This window comes from Pleuronectes platessa, chromosome 3 (genome assembly GCF_947347685.1).
Source record: "Pleuronectes platessa chromosome 3, fPlePla1.1, whole genome shotgun sequence".
NCBI lineage: Eukaryota > Metazoa > Chordata > Actinopteri > Pleuronectiformes > Pleuronectidae > Pleuronectes > Pleuronectes platessa.
The window spans coordinates 6,343,968-6,371,866 of record NC_070628.1 but is presented as its reverse complement, the minus strand read 5'-3'; the positions used below and the strand labels follow the sequence as shown (position 1 = coordinate 6,371,866).

The 27,899-nt window shown below is 44.6% G+C and overlaps 1 protein-coding gene across 2 annotated transcripts; it reads right to left on the bottom strand.

The window, feature by feature from the left end:
* Positions 1–1,318: 1,318 nt before the first annotated feature.
* ttyh3b (tweety family member 3b) lies at positions 1,319–27,448 on the bottom strand. 2 transcript variants are annotated; one of them, XM_053418235.1, is made up of 15 exons: positions 27,301–27,448; positions 25,806–25,991; positions 17,733–17,929; positions 12,995–13,106; positions 12,660–12,880; positions 11,754–11,849; positions 11,569–11,641; positions 11,350–11,425; positions 10,447–10,502; positions 10,250–10,342; positions 9,951–10,043; positions 9,727–9,863; positions 7,484–7,657; positions 5,940–6,015; positions 1,319–4,246 (listed from the first exon to the last, which is right to left on the bottom strand). In XM_053418235.1, exons 2-15 carry the CDS (start codon positions 25,929–25,931, stop codon positions 4,112–4,114), a joined length of 1,665 nt encoding a protein of 554 aa, XP_053274210.1. In that variant the 5' UTR covers positions 25,932–25,991; positions 27,301–27,448; the 3' UTR covers positions 1,319–4,111. The 2 variants fall into 2 exon arrangements, with proteins under 2 accessions (XP_053274210.1, XP_053274211.1); XM_053418236.1 differs by lacking the exon at positions 7,484–7,657.
* Positions 27,449–27,899: the final 451 nt, after the last annotated feature.

Below are 27,899 nucleotides of genomic sequence, written 5' to 3'. Positions count from 1 at the left end.
TGTTTATGTTCTTGTTTTTGTTACCTTTTTAAGACCCTTTCTAGTATATCACTTATGAGGACCCGTGTACATAATGGGGACCGGGTAAGAATTTGGCGATTTGTCATTTCTGAGTTCCTGGTTAAGGTTAGTTGTTATAGATAAAGTTTTGGTTAGGCAATGTTCTAACAAGGGTAGACATGCAAACTGTGTGTGCGCTGCCTGAACACTGGAGGATTGTAAACTGGGGTCATAAGGGACACAGCTTCGACCTTTCATCTCTAACCTTGTTTATGAGCTGCTGTGTGGGGACCCCCGTCCGTCCCTCCCTCCCTCCCATTCCCCTTTGAACCCATTCCCCCACTAAATTCCACCAACAATCACACCCAACCACACACACACTGAAACAACAGCAGCCCTTTTATCTGATGGAGCCATACACACGGTCCTGCCTAGATAAAGGCACAATCAAAAGATTAGCAGACCGCATGCCACCGTCTGAGTGTGAGTGTGTGTCTATGAGTGTGTCTGACATTTATTCTGAGGTCGTACCTTCTGCTGCTCAGTGGACAGTGACACCTGCTGGCTGCATGTTTACATGCGACAAGTGAAAGCTATAATCAAAGATACTGTGCACTCGGTTCTCTGCTAGTGGAGCTGCTTGTTTACTGTGTGTGTCACAGATTAATGCTTTAAATAGAGAGAAAGTAGCTCCACAAACAGCCATCTCAGGAATATTTGATGTTTGTGAATTATGCTGCAACGCCTTCCCACAGACGAGGACATTTGAATGGGTTCCTATCCTGCTTTTGTTTTTATAAAACGTAATGAAACACATGTGAAACACCAAGATGATATGACTGGAACTAGGACAAAATAAAACCTGAAGTTGTTACCTTATTATAAAATATATACTTTAGTTTGCTTTTCACATCCATCATCTGCGTTAAAACAAATGGTCTATAACGAGGTTAAAATATCGCATCAGGAGTCATGATTGATGGATGCATTTACTTACTTTCATCATCATCAATCTTCAGTTCCTTTGACCCTTCTCTTGTTATAATTTAATGCACTTTATTGATTGGCATTAGGAAGGAGGCGATGATGGAAGCTGAAACTGTGAGGGAGGAAACTGGGTCACGACGAGGCCGGGAAATAATAGAAGCCATGACAGCTTCACTCCACAGCGTTACAGAGAACGTTTCAGGGATTGTGTTCAAACTCTCAGAAGAAAAAACACTTAAATTAACAGTTTCTGAGTAAAGACACAATTTATCAATTATCATCCGACCAGTTCTGTGTCCCGTCCCAAAACATGATCCACAGTCTTCATCAATACGTTAAATTTGCTTTAATTTCATTTTTTTAAACATTTATTCCAGGCTGAATGATATCATTACCACAGTTTTGACATGTACATCATTAATATCTTAGTTAAACCATCAGAAAATAAAAACAGCCATAGAAAACATTGTCCGTCACATCTGGACAGAGGTGTGTTTGAAGTCCGGTAAACTCCACACATACACACGTTTTGTCCCCCCCCTCGATTCGAGCTGTACCAGGTTAATCCCACAAATCATCGCACAGGAATTCAAACACAACTGTGATCCAGGTGTGCAGGGAACACTGGAATAGTTTTATTAAAACATTGCAAGACAGAGTCATTCACCATTAATAAGAGAGGAAAAACGCTGCTCTTGCCTTTATTCTCCTACAAAACAGCTAGCTATTGTTTTATCTTTAAACTTCGAGTTTTTTTTACAGTACAGAGAGAAATAAAAAACATGTCGTGATATGAAGTGTTGTAAGAGTTTAAAAACATTATGAAAGGCCATTAATCAGTGACTAGTCCCACAGATCTTAACATCGTTTGCATCGATGGTGCAACAAAACAAAAAAGAAAAAGAAAAACACACTGTAAAATACTAGACCATAGGTAGCATTGTTACCATAACATGGACATTTTCTTTCTAGTAAAATCACACTTGTAAGATTGTCTCGCTAATACGAGAAGTGGTCATTGATTAATCGTAAAATATTAAAATGCTGTACAGGAATGGTGGTTGAGAGGGGGTGGGGCTCCGCTCGCTCGGCTAACTATGGGGGTTTCTCGGAAATGCAGCTACTACCTACTACATCACCCATAATGCAAATGGTCATCGGTGTGATGTCACAGCGGTGGGAGGGTGTGCGGTTACTAAACTGGGCAAAAGCAGGGAAAGATGGGTCTTTATACGATACTGCAGTGTGTGTAATGTGTGTGTGTGTGTCTGCACGGCATGTTTATATGTGTGTGTGTGAGTGTGAGTGTGTGTGTGTGTGTGTGTAGGGGCATGTGCAGCGTCCCTATAGAAATGACTCAGGCTAAGATAGACTGACCCTCACGCTTGCGGCCAGTCACATACACTGATCACTGTATTTACACAAGGTAACACTGAGATAGAGCAACAGCCAATCACGCTGCAGTGATGTCACACACACATGGTTTCACGATTACAGTTTTGTTTTCGTACACAGAGTTTCAAAGTCGGAGGAAAAACCACTGGCAGTGTTTTTACTTCTCCCTCTCATGATGTCACCTTGAAGAGAATTTGTGCTTGTGGGTAAAAAATTTTTTAAAACAAACAAAATAAAATCTCACTTCTGGTGGCTGAATATCACAAGTCACCGCTTAACAAAATAAAAGCACAGGAATTAAGAAACATAGAATACTACAGTTGGTCACAGTATTACAACCCAAATGTCAGATTATGAATGAACATAAAAAAAAAACACCCACTGTCTTTAATTCTGAAACACTTAGGTAATGTTATAAATCAGGGACGTGTTTTATCAGGGTTCAGGGCACAACTTCCTATTGGTGATGATGTAAAGTTTTTTTGTTTTTTTTCATCTTTGATGTGTTTTCCTGATCACATCCCTGATTGGAAAGAAAAAAAACACTGTAGTAAGAAAAACTTTTCCATCCCTTCCTCAGTGCTGATCGTCCTCTGGCTTATTTAGCACCTGGCAAACGTGTGGTAACAATCATCTGTCCATCGCTTCCCATTTCAAGTGTCTCTCTTCTTCCCTTTTATTTACAGTCACAGAGGAAACGTTCCAGATAGAGTCTGTTTCATCTGGAGGCAGCAGGAGAAGTGGACAGCATCAGGCGTCCCTCATATTTATGATATAGTTTTTGGCACAGGTTGAGCCTCCTTCATGTCCTATTTGTCTCTCCCTCCATTTCCCAAGAGCTTCAAAGCGTTTAGTCCTCGACAGGATTCCTGGCTCGTGTTCAAAAGATGCATTAACTGACGTGCACGCAAACACGGGAGAGAGACACACACTTCAGAAGCTCAAAATTCAAGTCTTCGTTATTAGACACCAATGTTAAGTTAAAGAGAGAACGTGGATGTGGTGCGGGTTTCTACCTAAACATGGCTTTCTGATTCACTGGAATCCTATTTATACAATGTGTGTGTGTGCGTGTGTGTGTGTGTATGTGTGTGTGTGTTGTGTGTATAGGAGAGATACAGAGAAACTTTTCCATGATAAACACACAGCACACCACATTACCAGTTATGATTCATCAGTCTACGTTTCATGGAATCAGGATAAAGCACATGTTTACTATTTACAGCTCTGTACAGTGCGAGTATGTGTTGAAGTGGTGTAGCTTTTCTCCACTAGAGGGCAGTGTACAGATCCTAGTGGAGGAGGGGATATCTGGAGAGGCAGAAGAAGAAACAGAGAGAAAGGAGAAGGAGCCAGAGCTTTCGCTGCAGTGGATGTGGGTATTGCAGGCTGACCAGCAGTGGTGGACTGAGCAACGTGAGATACACATTCACGAAGAAGAAGAAGAGTAGCAGAGATATTGATCTTGTAGGAAGAAGAAGATTGATTGGTTTAGATTTTTTTTTAATACTTGTTGACCTCGTGCGGTCCTTTCCTGGGACGTGTGGTTGGTGAGTTCTGACTCGCTGTGTTGTTTCTGGTGAACCGGTGATGAAGTGAGATTCAGTGGACATTTACAAACTGGGGTCCTGTTGGTGCTTGAGGCGCTCGGCTCTGGTTGAACTCTGCGGTGTTGGGTTCTTGTTGGCGGTGAGAACTGGATTCAGGCAGTACTGATGTGGACTGGGATCTAGTGGACTGACGACTGGGGTCGGGCGGCGGGGTGAGGCCGGGTAGCCGGGTCCAGTTGGTCGTTGGGAACGGAGCGTCGGTTCTGGTCCGGTCGGTTGGTGGCCAGGTACTTCGCTCTCATACTAGAGGTGTACTGAAGAGATTGGAAGACGGTGAGGAGAAAAATAACAAAATAGGGGAGAGAGAGAAAGAAAGAGAGAGAGAGAGAGAGAGGGAGGATGTGAAAGGTGGTGTCGGGGAAAGCGTGGAGAGACGTGGTGACAGAAACAGGAAAGAGAGACGAACGTGTTGGGAAAGGAAACGACCAGAGGGAGAAATCGAGATAAGAGCAATGAGAAACAATGAGAAGCGAGAGAGGAAGAGAGGGACAAGGTGGAGGAGGACAAAAAAAGACAAGAGAAGGAAAAAATTTGTGGATTACGATCAAGTCGTATTTACACTGAAGAATAAAAAGAAATACTATAGAAAACTTTTTTTAAATAACAGACAGATAGATAGATAGATAGATAGATATTTGATGTAAACACACACAGGTAGAGCAGAAGTTCTTTGACCAGTCATTTGGACAGCCAGGGATGTTTGATTACAACAGTCATTCTTCATTTCAGAGCTGATTAATTTTGGATGGTGTTAATGTAAAAATTAGCAGATGTCATTTATTTTTGGTCAGTGGGTTGTAGTTAGTGCTCTAGTTCTGATGTAGTAGGTTAGCCTGGTATGAGTTAGTGGTCTCTAGTGGGCGGCTGGCTAGTTCCAGCTGGACGTCTCTGGTTTCCAGGTCGCTGCAGGAGAGCGGGAGCGACGGCACCCGGTCGACAAGGCGCTGGTGAATCGCTGCCGCCGCTACAGTTTTTGACAGTGGAGGTGGGAAACATGTGCTCCTGTGGCTGTTCAATGGTGAAGGGTGAGGAGGGGGGGGCACAGAAACAGAGGACACACACACCTCGACCAGAGAATGCACACATAATAGACACAGTGTGGGAACAGGGGAAGGGGGGGGAGGAGGATCTTTTAGAGGTTTGGGCTCGACTTTACTCTGGGGGGGGGGGGGGTGATCTGTCAAGAAGACTTTCAGATTCATTGCAGATCGTGAGGAGGTGGCAGGAGATAAATCCTACGAGCCGTGCAGAAGTTGTAAATAATGGTAAGACTGGTTAATTACGGTGATTGGTCGGTCCACAGTATTTTACAGCCTCAGTTGATGCACAACATCTTCCACTACAGGCCCAGCAGCACCTTGTCCCGACCAGAATAATCAACGTGTTTAAAGTTAAAAAACAAGGTGCAGTTTGAATATTTTTCGAAGTGTGTGTTGAGGTTCTCTCAACCCCCCGACCGACAATCTGTTGTTTGCGTGATCTGCAAGCCCTCTCACACTTCACTGACGGCCACAGTGAAACCAACCAGACTTTGTACATCAGAAGTAGAGAACAACTTTGTATTGACCCCGACAAATGACACTTATCAAAAGAGTCAAGCTTCTCTTTTGATGCAAGTGCACATCCAACTATCAACAGTAGTCTTTTTGTTTTAAATGCTCCAGATAATCCCAGGCTGCCAAAATGACCTTCATGACGGCGGTCCATGATCCCGCTCTAGTTTGAGCACAGAGGACACTTGCTGTGGTGTAGGGATGGGGGGGGGACTACCTTCCAATATCCACACTTCGCTACACATCACAAATATTTATCATCACTCAGGTTCCTTCATCGTCTTAAAGAATGATATATTACCCTCTCTGTGGGTTGATTGTTTTGTTTTCCAGCAGCAATGTGGGTATTGGAAGATAGTGGAGGGAGAGTGTGTTCTAGAAAGTGTGCACTTACAGAGGGTGGAGGGGACTCCCTGCCAATCAGGGGGGTGTTCTCACACCGAGGGTTCTGAAAGTTTGCGTTCTGGCTCCTGCATTATAGAATAAGAGGTTACTGCATGTGGTCACCCTGCCACTGGTGCTCAGTTCTTTCTATGATCTGCTCTTCAGAAAAACTTCATGACCCTCTGACTAATAACTCTCTGACTAATGTCCTCGGTCATAATTACAAGACCGAGGCTAAAGCTTGGTCCCAGACGGCCAGAGGGTAAGTAGACAGGGTTAAACTCCTCGGCCACAGTCCAGCATAGTTAACATTCTTTCTTAATGCACAGGAGAAAAAGCATTTAGTCTTCGTGGGACACACGCTCACTAAGATCCTACTTTTACTTTGTGGGGCATAAAATAGATAAAATATATGAATATATTCAGCTTCAAATGTCCCTTGTAAGCACAATTTAAAATAAAACTGAATAACTGCCACATCCCTGATTGATTGATTGATGTTTGGTGTCATCACACTGTCACATTAACAGTAAGATTTTTAGGTGATGCTTTGAATGTCTGAGATAATATAGTTTGTAAATACAAACTTCTAATACAAAAATTAGTAGCTCAGATAGTCCAGTTCTTTCTAAGCTATCAGTGTATTCTTACTATTCTAACTTCATGTAAACAAACACAAGTCAACACACATTCATTACTGTTCGAGCTGTTTTTGCATAGCAATCATCTTTACTTAGGGACAAATACGTGTTTTTGTATTATTTGGTTCATTAAGAGTGTTTTTATAGCTATTTTCCATGGAATATGATTTCCTAAGATTACTGAATTTGGACCACTGACAGCTACTGACAGCAGAGTCTGACTGAAGCTACATGGAAAAGAATAAATCCCTCGACAACCCTTCAGTTGTATGCTTTAGAACAAAGTCAGTTCTGTTATACATATATCTATCTGCCTAACACATGAAAAACATCATCCTTTGATGGTCTCAAAAGCTTAAAATCTGATCTGAATACAGATCTAAACTGTCAGTTCAAACACCACGGTGTGCTTGTATAGCACACAGCTGGAACAGAAGCAAGCAGTGGCAGACTATCCTAACTATGTGTATGCTTATTTCTCTTCTGTGTGGTTGTGTCGACTCAGAGCAGGCACTTGCAGTCCTGTGGTAACACGTAGCAAGCAAAGTGAAATGATTAACTTGTGCAAATCTGAATTTACTTCTTTAAAATCAGCGTTTTGCCAACATGGTGGACTGACACAGTTCAGCTGGCAGACACAGCAAGCATCTAATGTTCTATTAGCATCAAAGGGAGATCTAGTGAAGGGTTGTGACGCACTGAGTGTCGGGAACATGAATTGCTGACAGTGTGTGACAAAGGACATGCGACCCATACAGTACAGAAACACTAGCTATCCTAACTTGTCTTATCTCAGGCAGTGGGCGTTGCTTTGCTGCTACTCTGGGTCACAGGGGGGGGCAAGCATCAGCTACCTACTGCAGGCAGTGTATTGATCCTGCTAGCCTCTAGCTAGCGGTGGGTGCTAACTCACATGTATTCAGTGACGGGGGCATTGCTGACAGTGTGGGCTGTAGCGGGCAGGCTAGCTTCGCTACCGTAGCTGGAGCCACAGCTGTAGAGACTGGGCATGTGAACGCGGTACAGGTTATCGTGCACGCCGCCACGTGAGGCGGCCGACTCGTCCTCTCCATCTTCCTCATCCGTCCTTCAATTGGTCGGGGTAAGGGCAGGGCACAAGAGGGCACGATGAACAGGAGGGGGAGGGGGGGGGGGGGGGAGATAGAGGGGAGGGAGATCCGAGAGAGACAACAGAGTGTAAACAAGTGGTTGAAGAGGAGGTTAGGAGAGGGGGAGGTGTTCTTGTACAATGAAGGAGTCTCCTGATGTAAAAGACTGGTTAGGACCATGCCTTCAGCCCCAAAGCAACTGAACAAGAAGAGAAGGGACATGGGCAGCATTCATCTACAACACAGGTCCACAACAAGTACACAAGTGTCTCTAATGTCACGACACAGCTCAGAGCAGCGTTGTTTTTATTGCTTTGTTCGGTCACATTGCATTAAACTGTAAGAGGACAATAGACTCTTAGATATTCTCAAAGTTCTCTCAGGAACATGCAGTCATTTTCTTCATGCAGTCATCGATAACGCTCCTGGCATTAACTGTCCATTTCAAATGGTCCAGACAGAGTCAAATTTCAAGAATCCATTATTTTATAACTCATGCATCTCTGAGTGCTCCATGGAAGTCAAAGCAACAAAAAAGAAAAGAAAAAAACGCCAGGAAAAAAATAGGAGATAATGTGGCTGGTTTGGGAAAAACCATTTCAGACATAAAATGGTCAAAAATGTAAAACGGCCAGCGATGTAACAGAATGAGGCATCAAATAAGGTATGTGCTGATTTGGAAGTTTGATCTCTGGCTACAGAAATGCACCGGCTTAGACAATCTCTGATCAACCACAGAACTCATGAGCACACGTGGATCTTTACCTCCACCGAGGATTTTAGATTTCTGTCTGTATTTGTCTGTTTATCAGAAGGAATACGCAAAAACTACTTAACCAATTTCTAGTACATTTAGTGGAGGAGCGGAGCCAAGGAAGAACTAATTAAATTTGGTGCAGATCCAGGAATTGTTTTGTGGATTTCGCAGAGAATAATAATCCATGCAAATCAAATACAAATCTCTAGTGAATTTAAATGTGGTTTCCTGAGGGGACTGTTGGGCCGTGACGGAGGTTTGTGCTCTACTGCTGACATTTCAGTTAGGACTGTAATTTCTATGACAGTTTATTCCAACTGTTCAAGTTATAAGATGGAAATGATTCAAACAAGTGACGTGAGCTCTATGAATTATAGTTTAGCAGGGCCCTCCCTGTGTTAACAGAGACACAAAGGCGGAGGTGTTACTACCCTGAGTGGCCACCAGATGGGGGGGGTGTTTCACTCTTTCAAAATGGAGTTACACCGCAAAGCCCATCACAAAGACTCAGCAGCTGCAGCACACTCAGACTCAGCTGAAATATGTCTTAACTCAGGGAAATGTGGATTAATGTTTGATACCTGCCGAACGGGAGCATTGCTGGTAACTCACACCCACCAACACACAACCAAACAGCACTATTATGGCACAGCTGTGTTTCATAATTCATCCGTCATGTATCGTGTGATGAACAATCTAGAGCTCTTTGCGCTGTTTTTAACCGCAGGGTTATTTGGTTATTATTTGGCTCTTTGAGAGGTCCATTTATTTAACTATGTGGGTCAATCGGTTTCCTCAAATTCCAAACATCATTCGCTGAAGCCCAAAAGATTTCCAAATCAGGACAGGGAGAGAGGAGGCAGGGAGGGAACAGAAGGAGGAAGTGGGGGGCATAGAAAGAAAAAAATAGGTAGTGATACACAATCTAACGAAAGAGTGGCGCTCCAAGAAAACGAGAGAGATGTACAAACATAGAGACAGGTGATGAGCTGGTCTGGCGGCGCTAACGGCAAACAATAAAATAAACAAAACTTGCAGACAAGAGTGGATGGATGCAAAGACAGGCAGGAAGAGGGACGCACTAGCTCAGGAGGCAACACACACTTAGAGGACATGCATGGGCACCAAGTCGATTCTTTGTGGGCCATCAGTTGAGTTCGGTAAGACAATTAGAACATTACACGTTAGCTGTTAGTGCGCAGGTTATCTAGAGGGGCTAATTTAGGGGTGTAAATGTGTGCGAGAGAGAGAGAGAGAGAGAGGGAGAGAGACATTGTGTGTGTGTGTTACCTCTTGCCGGGCCAGGTATGTGGCACACTGCACACGATGGAGGAGAACATCAGAGCGGTGACGAAGGAGAAGAGAACCAGGTAGATGACACCCTCCACTCCGTCATAACACAGGCCTGTTAATGCCTGAACGTAGTCCTGGAGGAGGGGGGAGGAGTCGGCTGTTATCGAGGATCTGAGGGTTGAGTTCTCTCTTTTAGTAACACAACAAACAGGGTGACTCACCATGTGGAGGCTGCGACAGTCGACCAGAGCCGTCAGCTGGTGAAGGCCGACCTCCGTGGAATTCAGAACAGACTGGATTTGCTCGAGATTCCCCTGCACACACACACACACAAACACACACAAAAAGACAACAAAATTTACAAATGCACGATGCCTTCGTGTTTCTCAGCACACGTCAGATAAACACGCGTGTGCTGGCACTTTTGTAAATGCCAGTTTCATCACGCTACCACTAATGCGACGCCACTCATGCGTGGAAATAAAGACCCACAGATCATTGCACACACAAGCACACGCACCTTAGTGTTGGCATAATCACGTGTTGCTGATCTCAGTAGCTCTGCCACATCATCCTGCATCTCCACCAATGCTTTGTGACTCCCTGACAGCCTCTACAAAACACACAGAGACACACACAGACACACAAGTTTATTTTTGGCTCATTATGAAACAACAACGACACCAATATATTCTGTATTCTTACAACAACACTTACCTGCTGGAAGGGATTAATTTGGCCAGGACTGCACCTCAGGTAATACTGCAGGATATCTGGGAATACACCAATAAATACACATCAACTGACAAATAAAACATAACAGTTTTTATATAGCGGTAAGACACACAGGCATAATTGGGTGTGTTCTGATGTGTGCTACAGAGGCAACATCTGTGCTGTACAGCCGGCAGATAGAGCGGAAACAACCGACAGACAATAGCACTCATTAGGTGAGTGCAGAGAGGGAATTGAAGGAGGGAGAGGAAGAAAGGAAGCAATTGAGAAGCAAAGAGGGATATAAAAGGATGAAGATGGAGGACAAATCAGATAATGAGCTAAAGTGAAAAAGCAAGACTGTGCTCTGATTCTTTTTTTTTGCATTTGGGACGAGCAGGAGGAAGAGCGAGTGGAGGAAGAGGAGTGTGCAGGGCTGCAGATGCACTGCAGTCAGCAGAGAGAGAGAGAGAGAGAGATAGAGGGAGAGAGAGAGCTTCTATATTCCAGGATGTCAATCAAACACAATCCCCTCGGACACACTCATACACACAAACACACTTGTTTCTTAAAATAGAAACATCTCCGGGTGAGATTCGACTGTCAGTGTGGAAGCTGTGGAGTCTATTCTGTATATATCTGCTTATTTGTCAGCAACTGTACATGAGCAGTCCATTGACCAGTCTCACCAGTATCACTTGAATTCCAAGTACTATTCATGTTTTCAAGATAAAAAGGAAATAAACACACATCGTTTTTTACGCATTAAATAATGATCGTTTTATATCTACAGACAATTCAAATAAAAAATTGAAGGGGAGAAAATTCAAATTTGGCTGCTGCGCACAACAAAAACAGAGATTTATTGTTTATTTTTGTGTTTTATATTATTTTATTACTGCATACCTTGGTTGATGACAGCGTTTTCCTTGGTGACCCTGGTGATGTAGGTATCCGGGGAGGCGCAGAAGTCGCTGGCTGACTGTTGGGAGGTTAAGCACACATGACACATCAGGCTACAGTAACGTCCTCCTGGAACAACACACTCACTCGAGCCGTGGGCAGAGAGATTACATCACTGCAGAGAGGCAGCGAGCTCAGCCATGTTGCCATCGTTACACTTACAGCAGCAACAGCCAGTTCCATGCCGAGAGACGCCCAGCTGATGATCAGAGTCAGAACCCCCAGCAGACACACGCTGAAGGTAAACACAAATACGGATTTTTAAGGTCAAGATTTGGCTTTACAATGTGTCGTCATCACGCAACAGGATTCACCTCCATTTGAGGTAAGACGTGAGGTGAACGTACCCGATGAGAGTTCCTCTGGAGTTACGGATCAAGCCGAAGAGCACCAGGAGACAGATGAGTACATCGAACAGCAGCAGGCCCAGGTATCCCATCCACCTGGACATAACAACACAAAGACCACAGTGTCTCAACAGGTCAGGTCAGGCTGATCGTTGTGGTAATGGCGGATCCTGTGTCACGTTGGCATCATATAATCGTGGTGGACCATGACCAAGGCGGCGGCTGATGATGGATCCTAATAAGCAGCGGTGGACAATGACTCTGGACTATAGTGGATCCGATCTGGATGGTTGATCATGATCCTGCTGGCTGCTGACCATAGACTATGATTGCAGCAGGACTTCTTGAAATACCGTGTTGAAGTTATCCTTCAATATGTTTACCCTCATCAATAATGCTAAAAACTTTAATCTTGATGATGTTTTCCTGCACGTGGCATCTATGACACTTCTGTCTGTCCTGGGAGAGGGATCCTAACATGTGGCTCTCTCTGAGGTTTCTAAAGGGTTTTTAGTAGTTTTTCCTTACTCTTGCTGAGGGTTAAGGACAGAGGATGTCACACCATGTTAAAGCCCCATGAGACGAATTGTGATTTGTGAATATGGGCTATACAAATCAAATTTGATTGATTGATTGATGTTCCAGGGTCACAGTCGGGTCACTAGTTTCATCGCTGTTAAATGTTTTGGTCTCCAAATCACAAGATTATAAAGCCAACGTTTTTTCCATTAGTTAAATTCCCTGGGACTTCTACTGTTTCAGCTTTTAAAACCAGGGTTGTTGACAGCTTAAAAGTTGTGTGGTTCTTTTTAATGGTTTAAACATGCACTCTGAAGCCAAGCTGAAAGAATCTCTCAAGGCTGCTGAGATCCTTCGAAACACGAACCATTACTTGTAAGTACTAACCTGTAAAAGTCAAAAGCCTCAGTCTTGCGGGCCAAGTCCTCCAGTGACACGTCGGTATTGGACCAGAAGGGAACGTCCACCATCAGCCTCACCAGCTCATCCAGCTGGCCCTGCAGCTTCTGGACGATGGACACGTAGTCTGTCTGGTCCTGGAAGGCCGTCTCCAACTGGACCAGGTTCTCCTCCACGGTCTGGTTTAAGGCTAGGGCGCTGTCAGACACCTGGACTCAGACAAACACCAACAGAAGATGCCATCAGTCCTGTTGTTTTATTCCATTTTTGTTATCTGTATGTGAGGATTTTTTAGAAGTGAAACAACACAGTGGATAACTCACCAGTTTCTCCACCCCAGAGACGGTGCGGTTGGCATGACGGAGGGAGTACGCCAAACGATTGGCTCCATCGCTCGACTCTCCATTCCCGTAGAAGCCCACGGCGATGCCAGCGCTGGGAGGCAGAGAACAGGGAGGGTTAGCACAATGACTTATTAAAGCATCCGATGGCCTAAAAAAAAAAAAATCACCACTATGGGAGAATAATGTCTCAGAAACACGTAATAAACTGCAGCAAAGACAGTTTGGTAATCGAGTGCAGTCCTTATGCTAACCAGCAACAGGCAGCACTGAGCTCGTCATATGTTGATTTGGTGTCACCACTGGGCCTCAGGCAAGCATGGGACTCCCAGGGATGATTTTGTTCTCTCCCTCGCTCTCTCCAATGACCCCCCCCCTCCCACCACACACACACACAGTCAACACCATAATTGGGTCACCAGACCGAACATAATATGGTCCTTCTGTGGCTCTGCCCCGACGTACACACGGCACATGCTACAGTATGTTAGTTAGGTGGCCCCAATTTCCTTTCTTCCTTGTTCTCCTTCACCATGTTCTTCCTGCGTGTTACCCCTCCACCGACCCGACACCACCAACTCCACCGCTGCAGAAATCTTTTTTTTTACACTCTTTTGTCTCATCTCAGCCTTTATTTCCCTGCATTCCCCTCCCCACTGTGTTTTTATTTTCTCACTCACCCTGTAAAGCTCCCTGTAGCCCCCTCCCTTCCCTTTGTGTACTGTATGTGTGTGTGTGGGGTTGTGTGTGTGTGTGTGTGTGTGTGTGTGTGTCCACTTTGCATTTATGATGTCCGTCCACAGACAAACACAAGACAGTAGTGCAGCGGGACGTTTATGGCCATTGTTAGAGCAATTCATTGTAGCCCATTAGATCTTGAGTAGCCCTGCTTTGAGTGGGCCCATGTTACACACAATAGCCTGTGTGGGTGTGTGTAAACATACATTGTTTAGTGTGTTTGAGTGCAGTTTGATGGACTATGTGCATACATCTTACATAAGACAACAACAAGAGAGAAAACGGCTTGACGAGAGAAAGAGAATACATTGGAATATAATCGTAAAGACGCAGCTTTGTACGTTGATCTAAACATATTTTCCAACCATCCCTGTCTCCAACCATTTTCCAGTTTACTCATCATCGTCTTCTCTTCAACCACCTCCTCCCTCTTCCACCACTGTCACCTCCTCTTCCCTGTATCCCTCCTCTCTCCACGAGTTTTATCTCACTGATTTAATGCTGCTCCAATCCAGGGATTTCATGACTTTGATCACCAACAGCTTAGAGTGTGAGGAATAAACCAGGGAGTGCAGAGCAAGGCAAAGGTTCAGAAGTCAATAGATAATGACCAGCTTGAGACTGATAGGACAAATCCCCCCCCCCCCCCCCCAGGGAAAATATGACATTATTTTGCTTTTTGAGAGACAGTGACCTTTTCAGATTGATGTTAACTCTGATAGAGAGCCTCTGCTTCAGTCCATCTTTAACTCAAACGGACAAACAACATGAACCTTAATGGTCAAACCAAAACGCACTCAGCTAGAGCTCAATTGATGGGATGGTGAAATGTTCTATTCAGTCAAAATTGGGTTCATGATGAGTTCAAATCCAACAGATTCACCTGTATTTGAGGGACTAGGAGAGAGGACACACATCATGTCTAACCATGTTTAAGAAAATCCAATGAAAATCCGTTCATAAGCTTTTTGAGTAATCCTGCTGACAGAGGCAGACAACGATGAAAACATCACCTCCTTGGCAGAGGTGCAGCCAACTGACATTCCTTATGCAATATCAATAGTGCCAACCTGCTCATCCATGTAAACATGAGACAGCGCACAGACACTTGATCCTACTTGACTGTTAATTAACTGACTATTAGGGTCCCCAGAGAGTGCTAACCTCGATCCAAGGCCAACTCCCAATCTCGTCACCCACAATCTTCCTTAAATCAGTATTTGGTTGATGAATTGTTGGCTTTTATTTTGAGTAATGTTACAATCTGTTTTGATTGTCAGAAAGAGTTCCTTCTGCTTATCAAATGTTTAGAAAATAGAGAAGAAATGACTCAAACAAACAAGTGATTATTCCTTTCAGCACAAAACTACTACAGCAGTAAACAATCCTCAATACAGAGAAACAGCTTCTATCCAGACACACTGCACCTGCAACCTAATGGAGGAAGGCCACATGTAGCTGGTGCTGTGCCAAAAATAAAACATGATGTCATATTAAATTGTGGACAAAGAGCACGCAGGCAGGCACACACAGATGGATGGGCCTGCATACTCAGATCCATATCAAATATTCAAAAAGAAATATTATAGCTCACCATGAAATATTAAAACCTACAAAAAACCCTCTTTGGCACAGAGTCACGCGAACACACATACACACACACACACAGACAGACACGCACACACCAGCAGACACAGCTCCCCCTGACTGTATAATTCATTTCTCGTCTCTGCATCAAATCTGCTTCTGTCTCCATGGCAACCTTTCTAGGCCAGGAAGACGGCCGGAGACAGAGAGAAATAATATGGTAAAAAAAATGGAGGTGAAGAAAAGGGGAAGCTAGCGAGGGGAAAAGACAGAGGAAGAGAGGAAGCGGGAAAAAGAGGTGAGAGAGTAAGTGAAAGAGGAATGTGTAGTTTGTTTGCGTGTGCAGTTTTGAGTGAAGAGGAGCAGAGTCCACAACAGCTCACAGCCTGTGGTCAGAATACACTCCACTCGACTGGGTCAGCGGGGGTCACAGACCTCAAACTGTACACACACACACACACACACACACACAACCTCCAGAGTCGGATAAACACTAACAGTTCAACCACCTGGCTGGATCCCAGTTACACCACGTGGGTTTTTCAGGCTGTAACAACAGAGTGGACGGGATTGGTGCAATCTACACATGGCTGCTGGGGAGAGTGGGAAACTTTTTTTCCATTATCTATACCACTTGTCCTCTGAGGGTTGCAGGGGGGGAGGGCCAGAGCCAATCACAGCTGACATTTGGCCAGAGGCGGGGTTCACCCTGGACAGGCCGCAGGGACAAATGTGCATCTGCAAAATGTCAAACTTTGCATGAGGAGAGAATTGTTTCGTGTTCGATTGGAAACACGGTTTTTGTTTTGCAATAAAAGGGTTTATGGATTTTAAAATATTTAATATATCATAACCCTGCCCTCTGCCTAGCTCTCTTTGTTCTCGAGGTTCAATTTCTGCAAAATGAAAATGTGAGTGTGTGACAAGATATATCAAGATAAATATATTATGTATCATAAAATCTTCATGAATCAATCTTTTAATCAGTGGTGACATGGGGGGGGGGGGGGGCTGACACACTGACAGTGGCTCCTTTCTTTAGCCTGTCTGTTTACCTGGGACATATTGAGCTACATGTAGATCCCTGAACTCTCTGCTGTTTTTGATTTCTCTGGTTTGCTGGTGGAGTGGAAACATTGAATCGTGGTACAGTAAAACGAATGCTTTATATGCGGTAGAGGAAGCAGACGCAGGCACTGTAGCGTGACATCAAAGCTGCTTCCATCAGCCTTTATCTCTGTCTCTCTCTTTTTGACATGACATCCTTTCAACCTCAGCCAGCTGTAAAAAGTTATTGCTTTCATACCAACATTTATTTTGCATTTCTGGCCTTTCCTCAATTTTTTTTTCATGTGTGCAAATTAAAAATGTCCATAAAACCAGTGGAATGAAACGTAACTTTGCATTCAAGGCCAGTTAGAGCAGCATGAGTGCACGTTGTGTTAGTCTGGGTAACTTGTGACTCAGACTTAGTGAGATGTACAGCTGTTCACCAACAGGCTGTGGTATGCAGAGCTTTAGCACCTGGCACTAACATGCGTCCTGTGTGATCTGATCCCAAGTGGACGGCACCAAGTAAGGCGTTTCACTCATGGCATTAGGATGCTTCAGGGGGGACCACTTGTCATCTGATCTCAGGTTACATCCACAATGTGTGTTAGTTGTAAAACAAATGACTTTCAAGCTCCGAAAACAAAGAGTTTAGCAAATGCTGCCAGGTCTGTTTTCGTTTGTATCTCCAGGGTTGTGTTTTAGCTACGTTCACAATTATATGTTTTCATTATTAAATGGCATTTAAAAAAAATACTGTTTAAGCTCTGTATCAGAAGTAATCTCTGTCCATACTAACCCAACTAAAAGCACATATCACATAAACATTCACACACATTGTTAACAGGAAGTAGATTGACTATTTGCAGTTAGCTGCTTAGTAGCAGAAAATACTAAGAACCAGCAATAAAGAAAATGCAGGGATGTATTTTCTTGGACCTACAACAAGGTGGAAGTGTGACTGACAGTAAGTGTTAGCCATCCTTAGTATTTTCCACTAGTCTAGTTGAGATTCTGCGTCATCATTTAAAAAAATTTCATTTCATTTTAGGGGCTCATAACCTCCTGAGATATGTGGATTCCATGTTTAAACTTAGCCAACATGAAGTATAATAAAACTAAAACCTATTAGTTGTGGATGAAGGCTGTGGTTGGACATGCTGCGACTTTTGGAAATGATGATGCAGACTTGTAAGATGCACTGATAAGCCTGGGACATTCAGGAAGTGAACGTGGGTGTCCAGGTCTTATCAGTCATGATTCATCCTTTCCCCCGGATCATCAGGCACTTATCACATGACCAATTTTTAAACTGTAAAAGTGTTTTTCTCGTGGGACCTCTCACCTGCAGACAAGTGTGGCGATGATGACGCACCAGGCCGTGCAGCAGCAGTCAGCGCTCGGCTGCTGCGAGTGGGAATGGGAGTGAGAGGAGTCGTCACTCTTGCGTCTCCGGCAGCAGAGCCAGAAAGAGTAGAAAAGGAGAAAGAGGAGGTCCAGGCCCAAACACAGCAAGGCCACAGAACCGAGCAGCAAGACAGACTAAGGAGAAGAGGAAGGAAGAGAAGATCAATTAGTGGCCATAAAAAATTCATGATTTCATACAAATATGTCAACATCGGTGCTGTATCATGTTGGTTAGCTGCTCGTATCACGCGAGAAGGGAGCAATTTCGGGGGGAAATGGGTTAGAGACACAGGAAGCAAATTAACTGATATGAGCAGAAACCAGATCCATTCGAGACTCCACATGATCTGGTTTGTCCTGTGAAGACAGACGCACCCTGATAAACAAACTGCGCCGCTCACTGCAGCTATTTGAGGATAAAAACCAGTGGCTCTTAAAGGGGCGTTTGATGGATACCATGAAACAGACATTTGCATACCATCAAGCGCACACACACCTCCACAGAGTGAGCGGAAGCGATGTTGACGGGGAGCTGTGTGCGCGAGAGACCCGCCACACAGATCACATACCCCTCGGAAGGCTTTGAAGTGCAATAGGAGGAAGGGGTGGTGGAAACAGATAGATGGAGCAGGGAGGGGGGGGGGGTGTAAATTTGGAACAAAAACAGAGATTGAATAGAGAGACAGAAAAGAAAGAAGATGACTGGAGCCGGGGAGGAAATGGATAAAGACAGAGATGAGGGATGTTACAGAGATTTTCTCAGGAACTGATGAGATCTTTTTTCTTTTTAATCACATAAACTGCGATGTTGGTTTTTCCTTTCCCCTCTGGAGTTGTCTGGAGAAGTCATTGTGCTGCAGGACCATGCAGAGACAAAGGAGCACTGAGTCTCTGCCCGCTCGACCACTTCAGACAAAAGAATCCCGCTGTAGTTCTGCTTGTTCAGAAACAACAACATTGTGATTCTTCTGTGGATTGATCACACGGTCTGAATCCACCGCAGATCCAACAAGATCCTCACACACACACTTCCTGGATTCCCAGACTTTCTAAACTGCTGATGTTTCTGCTGACCTCATTCTTTCCTCACTGCCAGCCAGAAATGTCTTCACCCTACAGCCATGTATGCACCTCTACTGTATATATAGACATGTATTGTAGGAGTATATAAACACTCATATTGTTTAATATGTGTGCCAAAGCTTCAACTGTTGCCAAAGACGGACTCTTGTACAGAAAGCACAAAAACATGAGTCCAGTCACGGCATTAACCAGCCCCGAGGCATAAAGAACTGAGCTGGACTGGTCCTAACCTGCAGCCCAAGCTCTGTTAAGTAGACATTTATTACAGTTTGATTGGTTTACAAGCCAGAGCAGTTGGAAACCCCTGGCTGGGGATTTAGAGTATTTCCCTGCGTCCCTGTTTTCTCTCCAGGTTCCTCCCACAGTCCACAGACATGCAGATTAGAGAGAGATTGATTAGAGACGTGAAATTGACCACAGGTGTGAGTGTCTCTGCATGTCAGCCCTGTCATACGCTGGCCTCTCGCCCTATATCAGCTGGGACTGGTGCCAGATCCCCCCCCCCCCCCCCCCCCACACACACAACCATCAAAGGACAAGCGGTATAGATAAAGTACTGACCATCTTTATTTAGGCTGTTAACATTCTAACTGTGGCAAATTACACCAGGGTCTCACCACAACAGCCAGAGACAAACCATTCACTCCTCAGCATTTAAACTGGTTTTATTTTCCAACTCAACAAACATTAATCTTAATGCCTTAAGTTCCAGCAGTTTTCTCTACTAAACTCCTTCATCTCAACACCATACAAATTTCAATTTTACATCAAACTCATTATTTGCTGACATGTGACTACGTGGAAACTGCCTGTCTTGCAATGTTGAGGAAGGTGATTAAAAAGCGATTTGCTCCTGAATCCACATTAAGTTTGATGGGTTCTTCCTCCCCTGGCCCTTGTCCAGCACTTGTTTGTGTAATCCTGGTGATAAAACAAACAAAACAACAGAGCCGGCTGAAAAGATAATCTGCCTGGCCGAGGTAACAATGCCGCCTAATAAGGTCAACATTAAGTGTGTCAGATGAATAACCAGGCCAACAAAGGCTAATGTATCAAAGCTGGAGGGCTTCATCCAATCCAGTAAAGCCAGTGGGTTAGTAAACTAGACCAGTACAGCAGATATGATACAAAAATAGGATGTGAACTGCAGTGGTGTAAAATTACAACTGAAGGGTGAGAATAGCGTTAATTTAAGACTCCAAAGCACAAGCCTCAGACCAAACTCAAACCATCAAAACCATATCTACCGAGGTTTCTACGAGCCTACAGCTGGGAGATATGAATTATTATATTCTACTTAAAATAATTACAATGTTAGTTTGATTATTACAAACTTAATTATGGCCCTGGACCACGACAACTAAGTCAAGTGATTCTGTTATTTACACATGATTACTTTCTTGTGGGAGAGCAGTTGGTATAAGCTCGGGCTGAGCCAGAGGAAATCACTTGATTGCTTTTTCCCCTGACTGCTTTTTCTTCAACAGGTTAAAGAAGACGAGTTAAGGAGTGGAGGATGGGAGGAGTGGAGGAGTGGAGGAGTGGAGGAGTGGATCCTGGTGGCAGAGGAGGGGGAGATAAGTCCTGCAGATTCCTCCCCTCTGGTATTATCCTCCTCTATTATTATCTATAAAGCTTAGCGTGTGACAGGGACGTTATTCTGAGGTAGCGTACCACTGTGCTCCTCTAATGCATTGTCTGATCCCTGGTGACTTTACACCATATAGAACAAAATGCATTAGGCTTTGCAGAATGAGAAAGAAAAGCTCATGGTACTGGATATAAGGATGAATGTTCTCATGGCATCCATTAAAAAGCACGCGACAGGAATGACAATGGGATCAAACCCACATAGTGAGATATAGAGGAAGTAGAGGAGTAAAACAAAGTGTTGTGTTTTTATTTTGAATTTAAACTATAGAGCTGATAAAATAATCAATCACCAAAACATAAATTGGCAATTATTTAAAAACTGATTAAGCCACTCAACCGTGTGGATTTGTTATTTTCTTTTTGTGATAATCACTTTACAAAAATAAACAATCTGAATACATAATCTAGGGATGTAATAAAATCGGTTATTTCCCGAAATCAGAAACAATTACAATTATTTTTAGTTGTAAACCTAATGAAAATGTTTGAGTCAATTAAACGAAAACCTTTTGCTTTTAATCACTTGTTTAACAAAATGTAAATTTCAAAATGTCAAAAATCCCCAAGTGAAGCCTTAAAATTGCTTGTTTTTTAAAAATCTGATTTCTAGTGCAAAACCCAGAAGTACTCAGTTTGTAATCATCTAAATCAAAGAGAAGCAGTGAAAAGCAGAACTTTTTAATGAAGAAGTCATGAGCACTAAAAAGAAAAAGAGTTCCCATGGGGCATGTTTAATTGACTGAAAGGCCATCCAGCCAATCACAGCCAAGGTCACTCACATGATAACTGATATGAAACAGCTCACTAACTATTTGTAAAAATGCCATAATGTAATAAAATGAAAATAATAATAGTACATGTTTCCTATAGCTTCTCATGCTTACTGTGTTCTGCTTGTTTCTGCTATGAAGAGGAAAATGTTAAATATTTACATTATAGAACAACAATATACTGTAAATACCCTCTTGCCATTTATCATGGATGAAATTTCAAAACAAGAGAATTTAAGGTTCTTAAAGGTCTGTTGCTTATACTATGGTATGCAAGTGCTGGTATGTTTACAATGTAAATATTTAACTCTATCATTTGAACACAGTGGTGAAGATCATTCAGTCTCAGTGTGTTTAGGAGACTGAAATGAGGCCGAGCACAGGGGGCTGCTCATGTTCCACCTCAGATCCCCCACACGCTTCAACCCGCGGCTCTGACCCTGACGATGGCCGCAAGATTAACTGTCAGGCCGACAAACCATCAGAGCAGATTAAGTGTGGATCAATTAGCTACTAATAAGCATGGTGAGCTTGCCTGTGCACGTGTGTGTGTGTGTGTGTGTGTGTCTGTACTTAGCTGTAAGTCTGTGTGTGTGTGTTGCGTGCGCACACATCTACGCTACTAGAGATCAGCTTGCAGGCAGGAGGAAGGGCTAAACATTAAACACCCAGGCACAGTGATCTACTTTCCATTTGTCCGTGTTAGTGTGTGTATGTGAACGCCTGTGACTGTGTGTGTGTGTGTGTGTGTGTGTGTGTGTGTGTTTGTGTATGACTGAGCTGACAGGATCAATCACTTCCACTTCACTAAGTTGTCCTTGCACTCTCCCTGCCTGTGTGTTACACTCTGGTTGAGCCTCGTATACGATCATCTCCACATCTCTCCAGAGGCGCCGCCTGACCCCGAGTTCATTCTGCCTCATATCCATCTCACCTGTACCACCGGTGCAACCAGAGTGAAGCCAAAACACCACCGGCAAAATCTGTGTTCAGACAAAGACCTGATGGTATGTCTTTAAGAGTCTAACCATAAAAAAAGGATTTGAGTGTCTCTTTAATCTGTTTGTCATTGAGTCTCACTGATCTTTTTCAATATGCGATGACATAATGTCTTCCAGTGTGCAAAATGTAGTTCACTGTTTAAAAAATACCAATTATACTTACTTACTTTCCACAGCTGTGGATATATGCGTGTGTGTGTGTTATTACAGGTCACATGACTCCTCTGTAATGTTCTGCAGCTGTTTAACTGTGGTAGCTGACTGTGCGATTCTACCATAATACAAACAGATGAACGCACACACACATGCACACACACACACACACGCTCATGGTTCGGCACACATGCTATTTCAATGCCTTGCGGAACCTCAGGATATGAGCTCCTATTTCAGCTCTTCAGGAAAAGAAAGAAGAAAAACGTTTTCTTGCAAAAAAGCCACAGAGTCAGCAGCGTCCCCAATAAAGACATCAGAGACGTCCAACTGTTCCACTGTAGGAACAATGAGTGAGAGAGTGACTGAGTGAGAGAGTGAGCAAGCGAGTGAGTGAGCGAGTGAACATCCATCTGATTTTGTTTTAGTTTGAAACCGTATCTAAAAGAAAATTATCTCTCTCCACAAGAGCGTTTTGACTTCACATCAGCTTTAATCGCCTTCCATACTAACGAGTCTTAAGATGCTCATCATGTGACCACTCACGGACACTGGGAATGGGCGTGCCGGTGTAAACAGGAAGTATTTTGGTTGTTAATTGCAGACAGAGCTTCTCTGTAATTGAGGAGCAGCAGTTGCAAAAAAGTAAAAAATGCTAAATTTAAATGTAGCTGTTTTCAGAGATGAACTCTTGAATAGTGGGTGTGGACCTTTTCCAGAGTTTGTTTTTCAGATGAAAGGAACAAAGAAGGAGATTATGTGGAACAAACTGGCGAGGGGCGGAGCCTGGGTGAAGACTGCAGGGGGGAGAGACATTGTGTATAGATTCTGGAAATCACGTTTTTTATTTACAGCACATCAACGACGGCACCCGCCATTAAGGACAAAAGGTCTCGAAGCTATTTCGGTTTCTTTACTTCTTTAATCTGAGTTATTTTAATCCCTCTGGTTTTAAGAATGCTGCATTTTAAAGCCGTCATAAAGATGCCGACTCACTGCTGAGAATTTCCAGAGAGATTTTCCTTCTGTATTCTCACATGGACTCACTCGGACACTTCAGTGGGGGGGCAGGCAGGAAAAGTTCCAGAAAATGTCCAGGGCAACGGACACGGCCCCTCCGGATAATTTCAGGAAAGTGTCCGAAGTTGAGTCTGTGAGCAGCTTGTGTGAGAAGAAACTTCTGAGGAGCTTCGGAGCTGAATACAAATGAACCTGAGCCAAATCACATCAGAAAGAACACAACCATACACACACACACACACACAGAAGAATCTCTCTCTATTGTGTGAGTGTGTGTGTGTGTGTGTGTGTGTTGTGGCATGGTGACGGACTCTGTGCACTGAAGGACACTGTGTGGGACCTTGTTTATGTGTGTGTGTGTGTGTGTGTGTGTGTGTGTGTGTGTGTGTGTGTGTGTGTGTGTGTGTGTTTCTCAGCTGGATGAGTGGATGCATAAAAGCCTCTGAGACAGATATAGTGAGCCAATCTAAAGACGGGCTTCAGTGAAAGAGTGAAAGAAAGAAAGAAAGCTCTCTTTCTTTCTTTCTCAACGGACTACAGCCCTCCCCTTCCCACTCTTTCCCCCCTTCCCTCCTTCCCTCCCCTCCCTCTCACTCCCTCCCTCCCCCAGCCAACTCAATTCAACCTCCTTCTTCTTCCTCGTCTTCTTCTTCTTCTCACCCTCTACCTCTCCCTCCCCCCGTCCAGCCAGAATTAATGATTTCACCCTGAATAGAAGCCCTATATTCACACACTCTCACACACACACACACACACACACACACACAGAGCCCCTTAGGGAGATCTGTGACCTCACCTCGACGTACGACACTGAGCGCTGAATACGCTCTGACACAGAAGAAGAAGATACAGTTTTGGACACAGTGTAATCACAGGGTATAAACCACAGTACATATGAATAACGTGCAAACAAACATACAGAATGATCAGCAACATAGAAACTAGCTCCCTCTGCTAAATTATGCCAGGATGTAATTAGCCTAAAAAGGGGGTCCTTAAAATTCCAGTGGTCACACACATTGACACACACACTGACACAAACACACACACACACACACACACACAAAGACCTTCAGTTAAACATTGAATAGCCTGCAGGAAGTGTTTTTTTGGAAATTTAGAAGCACCTCCCGTGGCTCATGGAGCCTTTTCTCTCTCCTCTCGCCTCCAATCAGTCTCTTTTTATCTTTGTCACTCCTCCTCCTCATCCTCCTCTCCCTGTCTCACTCCCTCTCTCCACTTCTCCTCTCCCTGTCTCACTCCCTCTCTCCACTTCTCCTCTCCCTTCCTGGTCCATGGCCGGGGATGCCTTCCCACGCTCGGCTCTTGAACTTGAACACCTTCCCTCTACACTCCCCCCCCCTCCATACATGTCAGCGAACTATACTGGGGGTTGACTGCGGTGCGTGAAATGAGCGACCCCAAACAACGTGCCTGGGCTTCACGTGAGCTGCTGAGACTGTGCTTCCTGCTGCAGGGACCTGGAAGTCACCTTGTTTGAGGATTCAAATGAAATGCAGCAAAAACTGGGCCAAAGCCCCTCTAGGATGGAGCTGCTCTGGAAGGCAGCACCGCGACTCAGACTGTATTTTATCACAGACAGACTCAAATTAGTTTTATGCTTTTCAGCTTGTGCCAATGAATGTATTTCCTTTACCATTATTGTTTCAGTTAAGTACAATAATTGCTTATCTAATCAAATGTTATAGATGTTTAAAAGAATAGTGATTAATGCAAATTACAAGTGTCCAAAGGCCAAGATGATGTCCTCAAATTGAACAAGGGTAGATTTTCCATAGATTTTCAATTAACAATACTATTAAATCAGAATATGCTCCCAGGCAAGAAACTGGAACTGGACAATGTTATACATATTCATAGATAATTTCAATTGTTAATCGATCATCGGAAACTTAATATCAAACATGTAAGATAAATATTGCAACCTCTAACAGCCCTGATCCGCAGATTGGAAATCACCTGACTAATCGATAAATAACAATGATGGAGCAGGTAGAGGGGGGGGGGGGGGGGGGGGGGGGTCAGTGGGTCGACCAAGGACATTCCTCTGCTTTGTGTCTGTCTCTCTCTCTCTCACACACACAGACACACACACACACACACACACACACATCATTGATCGATGCAGGGAGGGATCCCACAACTCAGTGGACAGCCTCAGCCACCTCTTGCCCCTCTGCTGTAAATTTGCCGTGTTGGTAAGAGGCAGGAGGCTGGATGATTAAGTGATGCTACACGATTTGAAGGGGATGATGAATTCCAAGTGGGAGGTAATTATTCCCCCCCCCCCCCCCCCTGTAACCCTCTTACCTTTTGATACTCGGAGTCTTCGGGCCTGAAGTCACTGCTCACCGTCTGGAACTCGATGTTGAAATGTGGCAGCCGGTGAAGCAGATTCACCCACCACGGTGGAGAGTAGTTCACCACCGCCGCCATCCTGACGCAGCTACCTGCAGGCTGTCACTTCACTGTATTACACGATGCCTCACGCAGCCACTGTGAAAGAAGAAGAAGAGATTCACGGACATTGTGAGTTAACAGAGGAAGGAAATGACTTCATGTGCAGCTGGCACGACTGCGGCAGAGAGATGAGAAACGTCTGTTCCACTGAAGCAGGATGAAGGTGCAGCAGCCACAGACACACAACTCACACTGTTTATCACCACAGCATCAAAACCCTGCTTCCATCCACGACAACAACAATAATCACCGTAATGATATCTGATGCGTTATGACTAATCAAATCAAAACAGGGGATCGGAACAAGCGTGACAGTCAATACGAAGAAAAAAACAAAAACATTACACTACCACCCCCCCCCCCCCTCTTGTCATTAGTTATTAAACATTACTGTTTTATAAATATCCACTGTCCTGTAAATTTTACATGATGACTCGCTTTTTATTTTAGGTGTGCAGCAACTGAAACACATGAGGGCATCCCTCCTCCGCTGTGTGCATGTCCTTACCTATCCTACCTGTGTGTGTGTGAGTGTGTGTGTGTGTATGTGAGTGTGTGTGTGTGTGTGTGTGTGTGTGTGTGTGTGTGTGTGTGTGTGTGTTTAAAGGGGCTATAACACTGCAATATGACAAATTACATCATTTCAGTTGCATCTGTTTCTTTTCATGATAAATTGAAAGTGGACGTGATCATATCGACATTTATTAAGAGGTGGTTTTCCCCTTCACGTCCCCTGGTGCATTGTGGGTTGTTGCATGTTATGAGCATGTATTTTCAATGTGGGCTACATGTTAGTATCATGTGTGCCATCCCCCCTCTGTGATCTTCACGAGACCTTTAAAATGACAGAAAACAAACAGAGGGTGTTTTTTAAAACAGGTATTAACGCCTCTGGGAGGGGGGGGGGGTACATTCGGTCCACGGGGGTCCCGCCGTGTGGAGACTCTCCCCCCCCCCCCCCCCCCCTGCACATGATGAATGACAGGACAGCAGATACCTCCACTCACCCAGGCATCGAACGCCCATGCTGCAGAGCACAGGCTGGGGGGAGACACACGCGCTGTGGGCGGTGAAATGGCGGAGGATGTTATAACAAAACAAAACAAAAAATCTAAATTACACGACCGCTGTTCTCGTCTATTCACTGTGAATTCAACTGTACCCGAGAACACCCCCCCCCAGTGTGGCTCACCCGCTGCGCCTGGTACATCGCTAGCTCTCTAACCCCCGGGATTAGCGGTAGCTTCATCCCGCTTTGTCCGTTAGAAGTGCCGCAGTCTCACCGAGTCGGTCGGAGGACACAAGGGGGGGGGGGGGGGGACAAGGAAAGAAAAGAACAGCCTACCTGGTGGTCGCAAGCCGCTGGTTCTCGGTCCGGGCCCCCGGTTGGTTTTTACACCTTTTGTCCTCCCAGATCCAAGCGGTGGCGGATTCGAACCCCGCAGATGCTGCATCAACGCGGCCGCGCCGAGTTCGCTGCAAGCCCGGAGTCCGCCGCGGCCACAACCGCATGGAACACGACGGAACGAGGGTCACACGCCGGCTCCGCTCGCATCTCACACCGGGGAACTGTCACCGTGGCGTCACCCGTCAGCGGCAGCAGCGCTCCGGGGGGTTGAGGGGTTAATTGACCCGCAGCTCCTAACTGGACTCTCTCTCTCTCTTTATCTCTCTCTACCTCTTTTTAAACACAATTAAAAATGTCCTCGTTGTCTGTCTCCGGAGCTGAGGCGGGTCGTTGTCCCCGCGGTGTCCGTTGGTTCGACGCGTCCGGCGCTGCGGTGCCTCGGCTGGACGATGTTGTTGTTGGAGCGTGAAGCGAGCACGGTTTAAAAAGCCCCGAGGACGAGGCTCTGCTGCAGATCTGAGTGTGTGTGTGCGTGTGCGTGAGTGTGTATAAGAAAAAGAGAGAGACAGAGAGAGAGAGAGAGAGAGAGACCAAAT